The following is a 20,547-nucleotide window of genomic DNA, read 5'->3' on the forward strand; positions in this document are numbered from 1 at the left end:
ACGGTGTGTAGGTCTTTAATTGCCAAAGGATGTGTATACTTAGCAGGGAAACAGAGTCGCCCTTTGCGCCCATAATAGAGCATGGTCATGGTACATTTTCTCTTTTTATCCATGCCATCAGAATTTTAACAAGCGCACATAAGTGCCCAGAATGTTTTACAAGCTGCTAGGGCCAGCATTTTAGCCACAGTCAGTCTTGTGAGATCTGACTCCTAATGCATAGCACTTAATAGAACCAGCACTATGAGGTTTCTTTAATATCTCACAAAAGAAAATGACTTGACTAATTCCACATTTCCTACATCTGATGTGGGATCAACTCTGCCAATATTTTCTAGGTATCACTTGCTAAAGATGTTAAGCAGTAGATTAAATATTTCTTGGCTTGTAATATTATGGAACTATTTCCATACTCTGCTCTCCCCTTATACTTGACCAAGTTTAATGTATATGTAAAATACTAAAATCAATCAAATACGGTAAGTTGCTAGATATATATAATTATAGCCACTTCACCCTGACTTGCTAGCTGAGTTTTGTACAACTCCAGGGAAAGTCATCTACCAGTGACATAAAAGATCTGTGCTGTGCAGTAGTCCTGAAGAATGTGAATCCTTTTCTTACCTCTATTACTCACAGAAACCATGACAAGCAATCTCATTTTTTTTTCTTTTTAATGAACTCTTTTCTAGTACCAAGCATGTAAACAGATGGCAGGTAAGCATATGAAACAATATTCATCATTATTAAGGTAATTTTAAAGGAAAGCAACACTGAGGTAACACTATATATCTATTAGAATGACCAAGTCTCCAGGCACTTGTAACAACATGGCAGAGAAGGTACAGAGCAACAGGAACTCTGTGTGCATGTAGTTTATTTATTTATTTTTAGGTGGCATCTTGCTGAGTTAATGATCCTTCTGCCTCAGCCTCCCAAGTAGCTGGGACTTCAGGTACATACTACCACATTGGGCTCTTTTTTAGGTAGGGTCTCACTATTTTACCTAGGTCAGCCTCAGGTTCATAATCTCCCAGCCTCAGACTACCAAATCACTGATTATTTATTTTTAGGTGGCATCTTGCTGAGTTAATGATCCTTCTGCCTCAGCCTCCCAAGTAGCTGGGTCTTCAGGTACATACTACCACATTGGGCTCTTTTTTAGGTAGGGTCTCACTATTTTACCTAGGTCAGCCTCAGGTTCATAATCTCCCAGCCTCAGACTACCAAATCACTGAGATTACAGGTACACACTGCTACACCTGGATTTTAGGTAGGACAAGGAATTGAACCTGGGTCTCCTATGTGGTCCCAGCCTGTGGAACATAAGTATCTTGGCATAACATGTACTGCTATGGCTGGGCCTACAATAGGAACTCTTATTCATTGTTGGGAAAGCAAAATAGTAAAGCTACTTTGGAGGACAGTTTCGCATATTTTTATATAACTAAACATACTGTTAATATACAGACTAGCAATTGTGTTATGATATTAACCCAAATTAGTTAAGAACTTATGCCCACACAGAAACACCATGCCCAATGCTTATAGTGCTTGATTTATCATCAATAGGTAAATGGATAAATTACTACACAATGCAATATAATTTAGTGCTAAAAAGGGGGAGGGGGAGATATCAACTTGCAGACATGCAGGAAACTTAAATGCACGCTTGTAAGTCAAAGAAGTCAATTTGAGTGCTATGCTACATACTATAAGTGTCCAAATATATAACATTCTGAAAAAGACAACATTATGGAGACAGTGAAAAGATTACTGATTGTCAGAGATTAACATGTAGAGAAGGATAGATAAGCAGAGCAGGAAAGGTTTTTAGGTCAGTGAACCATCCTGTATGGTACTACAATCACATTTAATGCTAGTATACATTTCTCAAAATCCATAGAATGTAAGTCACCAAAAGCAAACCCCAATGTAAACTATGGACTTTCAGTGATAATGTTTTATCAATGTAGTCTATCAATTGTGATAAATGTTATCATTGTGTTATAGGATCTCAATAGTGGGGAAAGATGTGTGTTTGTATGACAAGGGGTATACGAGAACTCTCTGTACTTTCTTCTCAATTTTGTTGTGAACTTTGAATTGCTCTAAAAATTTTTTTCCTATTAATTAAAAGGCAAAGAATTGATGATGTAGCATATGCTATAACATAGAGTTCCTTAAGGCAATATTTCCATATTTAGGTTGAAGAATGTAGGTAAAATCCTTTTTATCCTCAATTGAAATCCTTTTTATTATAAATTTTAATAAAACATCAAGTTTGATTCTTTTAAAATAGAATAAGTAAACTATTATAAAGAAAGCAATAATCATCTAAAAATTCTACCACTTTAATAACCACTAATAACATCTTGATGACTATGCTTCAATGTAGCTTTTCATGCATATGTGATATAATTTTAAAAATTAATTTGTTTATATATTAACCTCACATTAAAACTATAATATGTTAAAATACAATTAATACAATTAGAATACATTTAATAATAATAGGAAGGGTCCACAGGAAGGACTGTATCTGAGAACATTTAATTTAATTACAGATGTCATTCAACACAGCATGTATATAGCTCTATCATTATTACTTATGGAATACATTAATATTTGGAAGCAAGTCATGGGGCCAGCAAGTGGTGTGGTGTGGTGATTAAGGAACTGGACTTACACATACTAAGTCCCAAAGCTGGTGGCTTGCTTTCTCACTTTTCCTCTCTCTCTCTCTCTCTCTCTCTCTCCCCCCCTCTCTCCTCCCCTCCCTCCCTCTCTCTCTGTGGTGAGTGCATGTATCCTATAGAAAACTGTGCCAAAGTAGATATAAAAAATTCCAGCAAAACCTATTCTAATGTTATACAAATGTTTCTAAAATTCATCACAATCATATTCAAGTTTCCCAAAACTTAATCTAATTGAACCAACATAATTCTGTATTTATATCAACCTAATATGCATAACCAACAACCATCCTCTGACTAATGTCTGTAAGCCATGGATAATGTCCTTAACAATAAGTTCCACATTCTCAACTGCTTCTATTCTGACACAGTTTTTAAAAATCAGATTCCTTCTTTATGGCGGCTAACTTTTGGTTCTATATTTTACAATACCTAGGAATAAATCTAATTAAGGATGTAAAAGATTTTCTACCATGAAAACTATTTTAAAAAATTAAAGGAATTAGAAAAGAAACATGCACAAATGAAAAAAATATACTTTAAAGATTTGAAGAATCAATATAGTTAAGATACTGACACTATCCCAATTGATCCACATATTCAATGCAACACCTATAAAAATACTAGTGACATTTTTCATGGCAACAAAAAGAACTATCATAAAGTTGGTTTGGAATTGAAAAAAACAAACAAACAAAAATATCACCAAAGCAACATTGTGCAAACAAAATAAAGTTGAAAGCATCACACTACCTGACTTCAAAGTATATTACAAAGCCATAATATCCAAAAAACAGCATGGTAATGACACAAAAACAGATGTATAGACTAATGGAACAGAATGAAGAATCCAGAAATAAATACTACAAAATAAAACCAACTGATTTCTGACAAAGCTTCCGACAAAATCAAGTGAAGTCTTTTCACTGACAGTTCATTCTTATTCCATAAACTTTAAATGTTAACTTGGACTTCTTGTTTTATGGCATTGGCATTTTCTAATTGAATGTAACTTGAACTCACTCCACCGGTTCTTTCTACTTTGGGTTAAATGCATACAGAAAATTTTAAGTCCTTTGGAATGAACACATTTCATACCCAAACAGCAGCAGATTCAGACACTGTTTACTTCATTCAATCACTGAACCTCAAATTCCATCTTGCTTAATCATTTCTATTTCTTTGCTTGTTTTTATTTATTTTTTAAATGAACTCCCAGTATTAAATGCTGGTATTTTCTTCTCACCTCCATCTTTTTCCCTATTCTCAAACTCTTTTTAATGTTCCTTGGATCTTAGGTTCACTTAGGTACTTTTTACATCAGTTATTCTCTCTATAGTTTCTAAAAAATCACAAACTCCAAAGCACAAGAAATTAAGTAGGTGGATGATAAATATAACAAAAGAATAGTACATCAAGTAAATGAGGTGAAGAGGAGACCACAAATGAAGGCAGCAGAACATTGATGGCTAATTTTATACAGAAAAAGGAATGATCCATCAAAAATTTAATCTTATTAAAAATAATTTTAATTGCTTTAACAAATTAGACTGAAGAAAATTTCTATAATGTTCTATAAATTGTGGCTGTAAAAATTGAAAAGGCATAGAACAATGTACAAATTTATAGAGATGCTAAAATTTGGATAATAGTTTGTCCCCAAAATGTTCATGTTTTGGAATTTGAACTTACTAAGTGGTGACTGAATGTCTCTCAAAAATTTATGTGTTGAGACTTGGTTGTGTTAAAAAGATGTTCATAAAAACTTAATTTCTTCAAATCCCAAACTACAGCCCTTGGATGTGATAAATGTATTAGAATGAGGCCTTCATGACAGAGTTCTGGGACATATGAAAAAAGTGGAAATGATGCAGATAGAGGCCATCTGGATGCAGACAACACAAGGAGAAACTAGAGACAGCAGTTTTGCTCAAGATCAAACCCTCCACCATGTCTTAGCCTCACCACGGACCCTGAACCCTGGACCTCCAACTCATAAACTGAATAAATCTCTATTTCTTAAGGTATGTATCCCATCTCAGGTATTTCTGTAAGCAACACAGTAATAAACTAAGGTAATAGAATATAAAAGTGGCATTAATAGTGGTGTGGTTAGACCAGCAGGTGGCATAGTAGTTAAGGCACTGAACACTCCCACATGGCCAACCACTGTTCAAGTCCCAGACCTGGTGGCTTGCTTTCTCATTTTCCCTCCCTCTCTCTCTGATCAAATTTTTAAAAAATAATAAATAAAATAAAATTAAATAATTCTTTAAAAATATAGTGGTGTGGTTGGCAGAATTATTAACATGAAAGAGATTTAGAAAGCTCTTCATAATAAATATGTTTTGCCAATACTTTCATAACACTCAGAGTACGTGTAAAGGTCTGACAATAGTATATTCAATGTAACTCCATAAATATTAAATAAAATAATCTTTGTAGAATGAATATTTAATTCCTATTCATGCATATATAATAGTCACTTGCCATAGTATATATATTTTTATATATATAAACATATATATATATATATATAGTCCATATGAATATGTTTATCATTTAAATACTACTTAACAGTATATTCAAATCAATTATCTGTATACAACAAATTGATTATCAATATACAACATTCACTGATGGTCTCCTCTGTATAAAGAATTTTAAACCCCAGATGGTGTCTTCTGAAATTAATGAGTTTATATTCTGCATAGAGTATCAAAAAACATGCTACATAAACTTTATAATTGTATACAACATACTATATGGAGCAAATACAGTTGAGATTGGTTGCTGACAAAGGAAAAGTTTTGAGAAGTATACATTATGTTTTAAATCTATGTTTATTCAATGGATAACTTTAATGAGATTTAAGCACTTGAAGACATCACTGTTGTGCTGTTGAAGAACACAGGTCCTTATTTACACTGAATTCACACTAAGGACAGTCTGAACCTTTCTTTAGTCTCCTCTCCTCATGCTAATGTAATAGAGACATTTGTAGTTCAGGCAACTCAGGAACAGATTGATGTATGAGAGAGTTTATCACAAACACAGTTTTTTATAACATATAAAAGGTTCACACTAGTTAATTCTGCTATAATGCTGAGTCTTTATTTCTACTATCGGATGGAAAATTTTAAAAAATTCTAAAGACAGAAAAACAAAATCTCTAAAGTCAGAAGACTCAGTCTCAAATCCTAGCTTTGTCATTTAACTTGTGAATTTTGTTAAGTAACTTCTCTGAGCTTTAGTTTCCTGATTTATAAAAATAAGATAAAAACACCTCACATTATGTTGTGAAGAATAAATTACATACCCCATGCAAAATATCTAGCACAGTGCCTGGTACATAGTAGACACTCAATTAAATGTAAGTAAATTTTTATTTCTATTGAGTTCTCAAAGCAATTTATGATCAAGCATAAAAAGAGTATATAAATGTTTTTCCATACATGAAATCACCAGTCTCTAATAAACTAAATATTTCTTTATGTTTCCAATCACTGAGAAGAGGTTTTTTACATTACTTATTACTATTTTCAGTAACTAAATAAAAGAAAATAACATATATACAAAGCATAAATAAAATGGATGTCATAAGCGTTACTAATGCACTACAAGTATTATGTTTGTACTAATTATTATATAACTTTTCTCACATAATATAATTTAAGGTAGAATATTAATAATAGGAGATATTTAAGAGACTGAAAAATCTTATTAATCATACATAAATTATAACTAGCATCATAAATAAACTACTTCAAAGAAAGTAATAAACTATACTTACATGTCTCCAACGTGCAAACTTTTCTTTTATATTAGTTTCAGGTTTGAAAAACATATCCTTAAAGAGCATATTTTCATATCCTTTGGTTATATAAAACCACTTTTTTTCATATTCTCTGAATACTTTTTCCTGCTGTTTTTTACACATAAAAAAAGAGCTAAATACAAGAATACAAGGGGAATAAAAAGCACCCATTAGTTGTTTGTTTTGGTCACAAAAAAAGAAAATGCAAAAAGTCCACAAGAGTTCACTTATAACTTTGAAAACACAGAAGTAAATTTAACATAATATTTGTTTTCAACAATTCTGTACTTATATCTGGCTATGCATTTTAAAATATAATAGCAGGGAGAACAGTACTGAATTATCTATAGAACTGTTAGGTAAAGAGTGTAAAGTCTTTTTTTTTTTTTTTTCCCTTCTCAGTGAAGAATTAACTTCTGATTATAGCAAGAATAATTATTATACCACAAAAATTGTATTTTAACTACATTACAAGTACTACTTTCCCAAGTACTGGGAAAGATATTCTAGAGAGTACCATCCAATGGAATATAAGCTATAATAATTTCAGATTTTCTATTAGCCACACAAAAAAGGTAAAAAACAAACAAACAAACAAACAAAAAAAGTGAGATTAATTTTATTACTGTACTATATCATACCCAGTTATCCAAGCTATTATTTAATAAAAAGCATCTTTAAGCTTATATCATACTTAATAATAAAATACTAGGGACCAGCAGATGACATAATGGTTATGTCACTGGATTCCCATGAAGTCCACTGCAGTTAGAGTTCTGGAACCAGTGGCTTAAAATTCACACCAAGTGTGTGTGTGTGTGTGTGTGTGTGTGTGCCCAAAATTCTGAGAGTAGAACGATCTCGATTTTGAATACAAATATAAAAATTTTAAATTCTAGTTAAAAGAGTACAACAACATAAGCAAATAACACTATAATCGTATAACACTCAACTCATTACATCAACAAATCTGTGGAGAAATAAATGAATGATTATATATAATAGATATGTAAACATATAAATAGATGTAGAGAAAGCATTAGATAAAGTTCAGCAGTCACTCTTCATTTTAAAATCTTTTAAAGAAAGGATCAGAGTAAGCCACATTAATATGATAGAGATGATGTAGCAAACCTCAAAAACATCCTTTCTATGTTATAAGATAGTGAAATCACTTCAAGTAGAATGATAAACAGCTAGGAAATTTACAGTTACTATTATTATTCAATTGCAGAAATAAAAACAAATTATTCAAGAAAATCAATCTTCACAGTTCACAGATATTTTAAGTGGGCTCTACCTATTAATTCTTTTATTCAAAATATTTTTATTATTGGCTTACAAATTAGTTAAGAGTACAAGTAAGAGAATAAAAATTATAATGGTTTAAGTTAAACAGAAGTTTACTTCTCTCTAATGCTGACCAGTCTAAACTGGTAGGGTAGCTCTGGTCCAAAGTCCTTCAACCTTGCTTCATGACACCCAAAGATACTGGCACCAACCCACTTAATGGATGCATTTCAGCCCATTGGAAAGGAAAGACATGAAAACAAAGAGGGTGAGAGAAGGAAGAGAGTGTGAGGGAAGACATTAAGGAGAAAAATAGAGAAGCAAGACATTTATGGGACAGAAAAATGGATTATTATCAGTTGATAATTATGCATATAGTATCCCTAACTGGACTGGTGTAAAATGTATTCATGTTGGAAAATTAACTTTACAAGCTAAGTGATGCATAGTGATTAAATGTATAAAAGAAATTAAAATAAAATAAAATATATTATAAAAAATAAAGGAGAAACAATAGCCATTTAATCAGGCAAATCAGAAGTTGCACTCACCATTTCTGCTCACTTTCAGTTGAGCACATGTAACCAGAAGAGAAAATGTTAATGCAATTTCTAGTGGTCAACTGCAAAAAGGAAAAAAAAAAAATTTATGAGGAATGTCATATTCTGTAAATGGCCAATATGTGTTTTGTAAGAAAAAAGTTTCTAATACCATGAGCTTACATTCTCTAATAAGTAGAGAGAGATAACATAGAAGTAAAACTTTAAAATATTAGTGAATTGCTTTTTATAGGATGGTCTGGGATAACATTGCTAAGAAAGGATAAGATAAAAAGGCGTAGCTCAGAAAAACTGTCTAGCTGAACCAAACATCAAGCACAAAAGGCCAAGCAGAAGTACACATAGTGAAACAAGACCATACTTGCGATGTTTGAAGAACAGGAAAAGTTCCTGAATGGAAAGTCACTACACATTTTTGAGCAAGAAATGTAATTTTGAAAAGGACCGTACTGGAGAGATGTTTTCTGGAACAGAAATGTGACTTCTGTGGGACCAGCAGTTGGCGTAATGGCTATGTCGTGTACTCCCATGTAGTCAACCATGGTTCGCGTCCTGGACCCGGTGGCTTAAAACTCACACTGGGCACAAGTGCGTGCGTGCCTACCCAAGATCCCAAGAGGACAATGGAGGAGAAGGGATTGTGGCATCCCCCCTGGGGCATGATTTCTTGCTTTCTGTTTCTCTGTCTCTCTCTGTCTGTCTGGCAAACACATGCACCCTACAGCAAAAACCTCTCCAAAAAAAAAGAACTGTGAGTTCTGTGAAACTTCTCCTTAGTGATACAACCATAACCGGTGAAAATTATTCTTTTAAAAACTTACAAATCTCTGAAAATTGTTTTAAGAGCATTCTGCAAAATAAACAGTTAAGAAAATCTAAGTCTCAGCAATATCAGTGCCATTAAAATCTATAGCAAAATCTATGCCATTTAAATCACAACCTACTCTCTTTTTCCTCCCCCAATCCTTGTTCAACATGAAGGAAGTCCCTTTCTGAGAAGGCATAAACAAAAACACAGTATCCCTTTTCTACCTGGTTTTAGTTGAGGTCTATGGAATCTCCCCAAGAAGGGCAGGACACCAGCATTTCTCACACTCTATCTTAGCTCCAAGTCTCAAAGGTACCATGCTCAAGAGTAGCTAAAAGGTCTGGGACATTTTCCTCTCTTCGGTCCCCTCCCACTCATAGTTCAGAAACTCTAATGTATTAAATGCAACACATAAAGAATACTGAAGCCCTGATTGTTCTTGCCTCAGCTCAACTGAAGAGCATATATCCCATGCCAGGTGACACAAGCTGAGAAAACCAGATGCTGCTGTCACAGCTTAGAACTCTTCTTATGAAGGAAGGATGTCACTCTGGGTAAAGTGGACCAGTGCTCCCTCACTCTGCTCTAGAGCAGTGGCAGTAGATTTTGCTCAGAGATAAATTCATCCATTATGAACAGTCTGAAGTTAACTGATTTTGTGAAACAGAATATAGGGAATATCAAGCCTGAAGATACTCTTAAAAACAATGGAGGGCCAGCTTGGTGGCTTAGTGCTAATGCATGTTCAAGTAATGAGGGATCCACATGTAAGGTCATGGGTTCAGTTTCTCAGTCAACCTGTACACAGCAGGCATGAGTGAGCCTATAATCCTGGCTTGCTCTAAGAGCTGGGGATGGAGGTAGGTTCAACAGTGAGGTAAACTGCTGAAGGTCTTTGTATTTCTCTCTCTTCAAAACTTCTCTCACTCACTCTGATGAAATATATAAACTTAAAAAAAAAATGGAGATTCAGGCATTGAGCATTTAAAAGGAGGCTGGTAATTCCATGATCACAAAAAGCTAACTTATGGACAAGTTTGAAATTTAACAGAGAGAATCAGGAAGAGAGACCATGGTGTCCAGTGGCTCCTCAGCATACTCTTAAAGTGTAACATGTATTGAAAATAACCAAAAAGCTTTTATTTCTCCATGGTAGACAGAATATCCTTGAGGGCAAGGATAATGTGCATATTACTACAAACACAAAAAAACTGTATCACAACCTCTGACTGAAAATAATATAGAAAACTTTATTTATGTTTCCAGTAAAGAGAAAACAACAAATAAACCATAACTCTATGTAAACAAAAGAATGATTGCTGCTAAATCAAAAACCATAGCAGCATCTTCGTTCAATAAATTAAATGGTTGAGAATAATGCTTTTAAAAAGTTACACAATTTTCTACTAAATCTATTATAATATTTCACTTATAGTTAACATATGCTAGGATATTAAAATTCTGTTGGAGACACTTGTGTAAGAAACTAATGCTGGATTCAGATTATACATGATGAAAAAAAAAAAAAACAGAATAAAAAACACATAAAAAGCCCTTCCAGGAGCAGAAAAAACTGCAAAGATTGGCCTCAAAGTTTACCCTAGAAAAGCATCCAACATAAAGTGAGTTAAGGGAAAGCCCTGCACCCTAATAGCCCCAGCGACTTTAAAAAGACCAAGCACATGTGTGCCTGCAAGTCTGAGGGGTGTTTTCTCCTCTCCTCTCCTCTCTCCAGCTAGCTAGCTAGCTAGCTAGATACACACACACACACACACATACACACACACGTATATGTATATATTTTAAGTGAGGGTATTGTAGTAGGGCTCATACATTCACCAGAAAAGCAGAGAGACACCAAAACAGAAAGTGAGAAATCACTCCCCAGGAGGGATGGCCACACCACAGTCTCTTCTCCTCCATTCTCCTCTCGGATCTTAGGCACACATGTACAGCTTCTGGTATGAGTTTAAGCCGCTGGCTCTGGGACTCGAACCACAGTTGACTACATGGGAGTCCAACGACATAAACATTACGCCATCTGCTGATTCTATCCAGCAATAAAATTTTAAAAATGAGCCAGACTATGGAGTAATTTACGTCTCAGAGCACTGCTGAAAACATCAGAGCAATCAATAGAAAATTAGTGAAGGCTAAAACTGGCTGTGATACCAAAGGATTTCAGACAGCTTAACAAAGTCAGAGAAGAAAGACAGTCAAAGAAAAGGTTTGCTAAAAACCACTGTCATCATAAGACTGCACCAGGGACCAGCAGTTAGTGTAATGGCTATGTCGCTGGACTCCCATGCAGTCGACCGTGGTTCACGTTCCAGACCCGGTGGCTTAAAACTCACGCCGGGCGCGTGTGCGTGCATGCCCAAGATCCCGAGAGGAGAATGGAGGAGAAGGGATTGCAGCATGGCCATCCCCCCTGGGGGTGATTTCTCGCTTTCTGTCTCTCTGTCTCTGTCTGTCTGACAGCACACGCGCCCTATAATAAAATAAACCTCTCCAAAAAAAAAAAAAAAAAAAAAAAAAGAACTGCACCAGATAAAAGGTACAATCTTTAAGGAGCAATATCAGAGGCTGAACAATTCAAGAAAAATATACTTCACTAACAATAGTCCACCAAGTTATTAAACAAATAAATAAGCAAAAAACATGAAGAAATTCAAGGAGTGTTTATGATATCCTTGTAAGGAAAATTTCACTACAATGGCACAAGAATTGAATTGGAATAGGAAAAATTTATTATCTAAAATGTCCAGTTTTAACAAAAAGCATGAGACAGACACAAAAATACAAAAATGTAAACCATATACAAAACAAGAGTGGGCAACCATAACTGCCTTTGAAAGACATCAAATGACAAAGACTTCAAAGCAGTTATTATAAATATATTTAGATGAAATCAAGTTTAAATAAGTTAATATGTTTAATGAAATAAAACTTGAAGGTATGGTGATAATATCTTTTCAGTAGAAATTATCAATAAACACACAGAAATTATAAAAGGATCAAACAGAAATTTTGCAAATTAAAAGTACAATAGAAATGGAAAATTTCACTACAATGGCACAAGTTGAATTGGAATAGGAAAAAGTTAGAAAACTTGATGCAGTCTATGGGACCAGCAGATGACATAATGGTTATGTCACTGGACTCCCACATAGTCGACTGAGGTTCAAGTCCCAGACTCATCAGCTTAAATTCATGTGAGGCACATGTATGTACACGCCCAAGATTCTGAGAGGAGAATGGAGGAGAAAGGGTTGCAGTGTGGTCATCCTACTGGGGGATGATTTCTCCCTTTCTGTCTCTCTGTCTCTCTCTATCTCTCTGGCAAGTGATTGCACCTATAGCAAAAATTCCCCCCCAAAAGTATGCAGTCTGAAAAACAGAAAAATAAATAAAGACAAGGTAAAAGACCTGCAAAATTGTGAGACACCATTAAGCTCACCGTCATAAAAGCTATGGGAGTATTACAGGATAGGAGAGAGAGAAATGAACAGGGAAAAAAATAATAATGGCTAAGAAATTCTTAAATTTGATAAGAAAACATTAAGTAACTAGTCATATACAACAAATAAATGAAAAGGAAAAAGAAAAGAAAAAAGCAAGTCTTGAACATTAGAATATACAGTGTAAAATATAAATTAAAACAAAGAATAACAACAATATTAATCAGGACATATTTTGATTAAAAATAAACCCAAATATAATTCCTAACCTCTTTAAAATAAAAATATATTGATTGAAAACTATCCTAATAATGCTTAATATAATAAAACTGATGAATTCTCCAAAATTGGACTTTTTCACAACAGGGAGTCCAGAGAGAAGACAAAACAAAATAAAACACTTCTCTTCCCCTGGCATACTTGCTTTTACTCCATTCAAATAAAGGTAACAGAGTTTCATTATGTCCTTTTGTAATTCTTGAAAGTTATATCACATAGTAATAAATACTATCACGGCCTGAAATTTTAAAACCAGAAATCCAATATAAGAATCCATAAACAATTCTCTAAAATGAGGACATAGATTCACTAGATCTAATGCTCCTCTCCACTAAATATGTCAAAAAACAAGATAACATCTTTAGTAATTTTAAAGAAATCTGTGAGATTTAGCTATGTAAAATTAAGTAACAAATTACATTACTGGATGAATAATTAGTTCACAATTCAATATTCAGGTATTGATAATAATAAAAATATGAGTTTTAAAAAATATGAGTTATCAAAGTTTGTTTTAATTACTTAGGTGTAATAGAAAAATATAGGGAAGTGAGTAACAAGATTCAAAGAAGTTGGCAAGTAGGTGGCATAGTGGTTAAGGTGCTGGACTATTATGGAGTTGACTGTGGTTCAAGTCCCAGACCCAGTGGATTGAAATTCATGCCAGGCACATGTGCACATGTGCCCCAAATCCCAAGAGCAGAATGGAACATAAGGGATTAGATTGTGGTAATCTCCCCAGTGGGTTCTTTCTTTCTTTCTGTCTGTCTCTCTGACAAGTGCACACACCCTTTGCCAAAAATCTCTCCAAAAAAAATATGGAAGTTTATCATTGTAATTTTTCAGTGCAAAAGAACATACATATATTTAGAATTATTTCAAAATATCCACAAAATATTATCTTCAAAGGGCTTTACATTTACATATTAATGAAAAATTTTAAGCCATTATGTAAGTATTAAGGTTTTATGGTAATATGTAATATACCATTAATAAGTTATAAAATGCATAAGCATGAAGAACAAAACTTATAAAGATCCATAATTCAAATAGCTTTATTAAGAGTATAGCTTGTCCTGTTACAAACTCAGTTTTTAGCTCTATTTGTTCCAAAAGAAAATGATTAATGACAATGCAGTTTACCTTTCTTTACTGTTTCCTTGTAAAACAAAACCCCATATCAAATTATTGAAAAAAATAATCATCACAATCAGTAAAAATTGTCATCTTTATTCAGAATATTTTAACTTACATAATTTTAAGCAGACATTAACACAAGTAATGATAAAAAATTATAATTTTTCAGGTAACTTTGAGAGTAGTTGAAAGTAAAAACATAGAGGTAAAAGGTATGTATATTTTAATACAATTAGAAATATTAGTTTCAGGGGCCAGCAGGGGGCATGGTGGTTAAGGGCACTGAACTCCCACATGGCCAGGGCCCCAAACATCAGTAAACACTGCCAGAGTACTACAGGAACAATAAGAAGTCATGGATGATCTAGCTTGTCCTGGACCTGGTGACTTGCTTTCTCTCTCTCTCTCCCTCCCTCTCTCTCTCTCTCTTTCTCTCTCTCTCTCTTTTCTCTCTCTCTCTCTCTCTGGCTCTCACTTTGTCCCTCTCTGGTCAAATTTAAATAAATAAATAAATAAAGTTAAATTTTTAAAATTCTTTAAAATATTATTAGTTTCAGACATAAAGTTCTACCTCCAACCACAAACACAAATTCAGTCATGCGTCATTTAACAATGAGTATATAGTCTAAGAAGTGAAGATATTCTTAGGAGATTTTACCCTTGTGAAAGTATCTTAGAATGTACTTACATAAACCTACGTGGTAGAGCCTACCATACATCTAAGGCTACATGATATAGCCTATTGCTCCTAGGCTATAAACCTATACTGTATGTTACTATACTGCATACCGCAGGCAATTGTAACACAATGGAATTTTTCTAACTCAACATATTTAAACATAGAGAAGGAACAGTAAAAATATAAAACAGTAAAAATATAAAAGATTAAATGCACCTATATAGGAGACTTAACCATGAATGGAGTTTGTAGGACCGCGAGTTGCTATGGGTAAATTAGTGAATTTGTGCTGAGTGAATGGGAACAATTAAGATACTATAATACTCTATAATTTATAAATACTAAACACTTCAGGTATACTAAATTTATAAAACAGTATTATTGTTTTCTCAATAAATTAACTTTAGCCTATTCTAACAATTTTACTTGTAAACTTTTTATATTTTAACCTTTGACTCTTTTTAAATAACACTTAAAACACAAACATTGTACATTATATTCTTATTCTATAAGCTTTTTTTCCCTTTTTTAAAAAAAACTATTTTTTGATACTTTTAAATCTTTGGTTAGAAAATTAAGACACACATTAGCCTAAGCCTACACAGGGTCATGATTATCACCACGGTCTTACATCATCACGTTTTGTACCACTGAAGAGTCTTCTGGGGCAATACCACACATAGAGCTGTCATTTCCTGAGATAATCTTCTGGAATACCTCCTAAAAAAATTCTGCCTGAGGCTTCTCTTGAAGAGAGTCCCTCTTTACAGAAATATATTCATGGTCTTTGATTTCATTTTTCACTATTGATTTGCTTGTGAGCAGGTAATGAACATCTGTCTCTTTTAATGAAAAATCTTTCAGTGTTGGATCCTGTTTTCAAAACTTTTAAGGAACTTGTTGAGATCTGTGAACGTTTTGCTAAATGCTTCACTGTGATAAATCTCGAGATTTCTTTATTTTCTTCTCCTGCAGTTTCCTTTTTTTCTTGCTGCTTCTTTAGTTATGTGCTACTGCTCCAGCTTGAAAAGTCCTCATTTTTAGTCAGTTGCTCAGGAACAAACTCTGTAAGTTATCAATGTCATTATCATCCATATCCAGGTTAAAGTTGTTCAGCATCTCAGCTTTAGCCTTTCTGTTTGTGCATCCTCCTCATCCTTGGCAAACTCTCTGAATTCATGAACAGATCTCTTGAGTGTTTCCTTCCAGATGCCATGCATACACTCGTTGGTGACTTCACCACAAGCTCAAGCAAGGTTCTTAATACAGTCATAGATGTTGTAATCCTTCTAGAATTGTATCAATGTATTTCAGTGTCTTCTTCAGCTGTAGCAAGGGTGTGGGAAAACATCCTCCTTTGGTCGTAGGTCTTAAAAGCTTCTGCAATTTCTTAATGCATTTGCTGGATCAAAGAGGTAGTGTTTGAGGGGAGAACTGCAAGTTTTATTTTGGGGTGAGTTACAATAAAAAGAGGGTATGTAAGAGCGTTATCAATAATAAGTACAATATTCTCAAATGGTACTTCTCCATTTTGCTGATGCAGCAATTCAGGAGGGCATCTGGGAAGACAAGCTAGATCATCCATGACTTCTTATTGTTCCTGTAGTACTCTGGCAGTGTTTACTGATGTTTGGGGTTTATCACTGTGCCATCTGACAAACGGTTTCAATCTGTGGCCTGTAACATTGCTGTCATGAAAGACTGTTATCCTGTTCTTAAAAACCTTGAAATATTGGGACTAGCAGATGGTGTAATGGTTACATCATTGGGCTGCCATGTAGTTGACCGTGGTTCGAGTCCTGGACCTGGCATCTTGAAACTCATACTGGGCACTTGTGCATGTGTACCCAAGATCCTGAGAGGAGAATGGAGAAGAGACTGCAAAGGACTCCCTGGGGGTAGGGGGGTGATTTCTCACTTTCTGTCTCTCTGTCTCTCTGGCAAGTACATGTGCCTTATAGCAAAAATCTCTCTAAAAACAAAATGAAAACAAACAAACAAAAAACCTTGGAATATGGCACTGACTTGGCCTCCTTATATGTGAAAGTAATTTCAGGCACTTCTCATGGACCCATGTTTTCTTTGGATCTCAAGATGTACAAAACAAAATTTGTAGCTCCATTTTTGTTGAATATTCTCATTTGCATCATTACATTTGTAAGATATATATATATATATATTATAATTTATATATCATTGTAACATATATGTTTATATATGCATGTGTATTGTATTACACATACATATTTGAATCTTACAATTTTATAAGTATACACACACACACACACACACACACACATATATATATATAAACATACACACACATATATACATAAAGCACACACTACAATTTCTTTATCTGTTCATGGACATTTGGATTGTTCACATATCTTGGCTATTGTGAATAGTGTTGGGATGAACATGAGTGTATTGGTATCTTTACATGGTGGTGACTGTATTTCCTTTGAAAATATACCCAGAAGAGGGACTGCTGTCATAAGGTAGTTCTATTGTCATTTTTTTGGAAACCTCCATATTATTTTCCACAATGGCTGTATCAATCTACCTTCTCATCTGCAGTATCGGTAACATTTTACTCTACTAAAATCAAAATACGCTGCTTCTCATGTTCTTAGTTAGCCTATCAAATAATATAATAAAAAGTCATATATTCCTTGAAAAGTATTAAATATTCAGTTTAGATATAATTTTAAATTTTTTTTCTACATTCCACAAACAAAATAATTACACTCCAAACAAGGAATTAGTTGAAAACATGACCTGATGACTTGTAAACTGTCCTTAAAGATAATAGCCAAATAAAGCTGACTGTTAAAGTACCTTAAATTACAGTACCATGTACAATTTGATTTGTATTATGTTTTTCTAAAAGGATACTTATTTCTAGAATTGTCACAACACTTTTTTTAAAAAAGAGGACTGTACCCATCAAAATCCAAAGAGAAGACAAAGTTAATCCTGCAGTGGCAGCATGAAATCAGGCTTGCACCAAGCCACGCCACTGTTCTCATACCCCTGAAACCTGTGAATGAATGTGCTGTTCCTGCCCTAATGCAGGAAGGCCCACAGATACTGAATGAGTCCACCCAGATTTCTATGCCATAAGTCTGCAAATGAATTTAATGAGGACAATAAAATATCAAAAAAGCTTGCTTCTCTGTGTACTTATAAGAAGCCCATTCATTTAGAAAGAAAACAAACATGAAATATTCTGCTTATAGTATCACTTCTGAAAATGAAAAACTTATTTATAAAAAGACTAACATAGAAGTCTATATTTCTATTCTGATTTGCAATGGACTCAAAACATCTTATAAAGTATTAGTAAAATTAAAATTGGGGTAAACTTGAAGTAAAATAAAAAAGTGATTCAGTCTAATTCTGACAACTTAAGGAGAACTATTATTCAACTCAGTAAAATGAACATAAGACTAAGAACAATCTATTTTACTGATAATATTAAATTATTAAAATTGTTTATCCAATCATAAAGTGTTTTATATCCTTTAGTAATTTATTTTATTTTATTTTTTATTGGCTTCAATGAATATTTTTATTTCAATCTTTTTAAAATTAATTTATTTTTCATTTCATTTTCTTTTATACATTCAATCACATTATTATTTGTCTTACAAAATGGATATTTCAACAGGTGTATATCTCTCCTCAACACAGTTGACAAAACCACAAAACATCCTCAACAGACAATACCACACCTCCCTGTGACTTTGCCTCCCCATTTCTTCTAAATATCCTTCCCTTTAGTAATATTTTAATAAAGATGATTTTTGGTAAACAAATAGTAAAAGGAAACACATCTGTGCTCCAAGACAGCATTAAATTAAGTAAAGTCAATTTTAAAGCTTCACATTTTAAATAGCATTGGTTTGGGACCAGCAGTTAGCATAATGGCTATGTTGCTGAACTCCCACATAGCCAACCGTGGTTCAAGTTCTGGACCCAGTAGATTAAACTCATGCTGGACACGTGTGTATCCGTGCCCAAGATCCCAAGAGGAGAGTGGAGGAGAAGGGATTGCGGCATGGCCATCCCCCCGAGGGGTGACTTCTCGCTTTCTATCTCTGTCTCTCTCTCTCTCTGTCTTTCCGGTGAGTGCATGCACTCTATAGCAAAAATCTCTCTCCCCCCAAAAAAAATTAGCATTGGTTTGATTCTGTCACTTGTCTTTACAGACCATGATTAATGATTCTCATCATATGAAACAACAGGTGCTATTTTAAATCTCTGTCCATATCTGGTGAATTAACCTTACTGAATATTTTTCATAGGAATTAGACTTAAATTTAATATTTAAAATAATATTTAAGACTCTTGTGCAACTGCTATCTTCAATACATTTAGTTTGTAAGGTAGGAATTAACTTAATCTTCACTATACATAAGTAATATAATCGTTGTTGAACAAATTCAGCATTCAGTTACATAGTTTATTACAACAAAATAACAGACTTATAACTTTTCATCTCCAAAATTGGGACATCTCAGAATGTGCTCTATAAATGGCAAAAAATACCACCGTTTGAATATAGATGTGTAACTAAAATATTGCTTGTAATGCTTTATTACCAAATTATATTATGTGGACTATAATTTTTTTATATTTAAAGGAAATTTTTAATGTGAATAATTTTAAGACAGACTTATTTTCTGATAAATTGTGATATTGCTATGTTGATCATTATCTTATCATTCAAAACCCTTTACAAATTATTGAAGCATTAACCATGTACATTAAAGAAATGTACATCACTCCATTTTGGTGCCTTTCAATCAGTAAATCTTATTTGTTCTCCTTTTCTTTTAACAAAGTGCCCTTAAGTTTGATAGACTGATTGGATACCTTCTTAGTTCTTACTTTTGGTCTGATCCCCTAGATTTTAACCAATGTCTCTTTATTTGAAAAAGTGTCTTATTTGTAAACATATTTGCACAGTCCTGGACTATCCAAATATCAAAAACTGTACAATTAATCAACAATGAAGATGTTTAATTTAGTTATTATATGAGAATCTAACCAGAAAAAATTCTGTAGTCTAGTTTAACATGATATATTCATATTTTCTATAAATTTTGCAGTTCAGAAAAACTAAGTTTACATTTTTCTACCTAAACACAAACCAGAAACAAGTTTTTTGCTTGCTTTGACAAAGCTTCAAGGAAGCCTTAAATTCAATTCAGAGATCAGTAATAATTCATAAGAAAAAGTAGAAGAAAATTATCCATTGCAGAATAAACTCAATTAAATTATTAATATGAATTTTCTCCTTATTTCACTGAACCTTCTACATGGGAAGCAACACATATTTTCTTTAAAAAGCCAGACAGTACTTTAGGTTTTATAGTGTACATATGGTTTGCCATGTCTTCTTTATTTTAAGTTTTTTTTTTTTAATTCTTCCCATAAACAAAAGAGAAAGATATAGAGAGAAAGTACCCTCAACAGGGTCTTGATGCCACCTCCCAGTTTCAGTCAGCCTCAAATCATGGGAATAGGAGTGCCCGGTGCTCTCTGGTGCAGTCTCACAGAATATCATGTTTCACAGCTGCACCACCATCCTGTCCTACCCTAACTCTTTTTTATAACTCTAAAATTGTAAAAACCAAACTTCTTCTTTACTAACAGGACATATCATATTTTGCCCACAGGATATAGTTTGCCAGTCTCCGATTTATATACTAATACACACATATTATGTACAGAAACACACACACATACACACAAATAATTTGCTCCTATGAGCCTAGAGACATTTGGGAAAGAAGGGAAAATAAATAAACA

At 33.5% G+C, this 20,547-nt stretch overlaps 1 protein-coding gene across 1 annotated transcript in view; it reads right to left on the reverse strand.

Annotated features, from left to right (window-relative positions):
• Positions 1 to 20,547, reverse strand: part of LRRIQ3 (leucine rich repeats and IQ motif containing 3) — a 169,468-nt gene that overhangs the window by 94,147 nt on the left and 54,774 nt on the right. The window contains exon 5 of the mRNA XM_006146036.2: positions 6,490 to 6,646. Within this exon, the coding sequence (XP_006146098.1) occupies positions 6,490 to 6,646 (157 nt within the window). The remainder of the gene's footprint in view (positions 1 to 6,489; positions 6,647 to 20,547) is intronic.

Source organism: Tupaia chinensis, unplaced genomic scaffold (assembly GCF_000334495.1).
Source record: "Tupaia chinensis unplaced genomic scaffold, TupChi_1.0 Scaffold000164_1, whole genome shotgun sequence".
Lineage (NCBI taxonomy): Eukaryota > Metazoa > Chordata > Mammalia > Scandentia > Tupaiidae > Tupaia > Tupaia belangeri.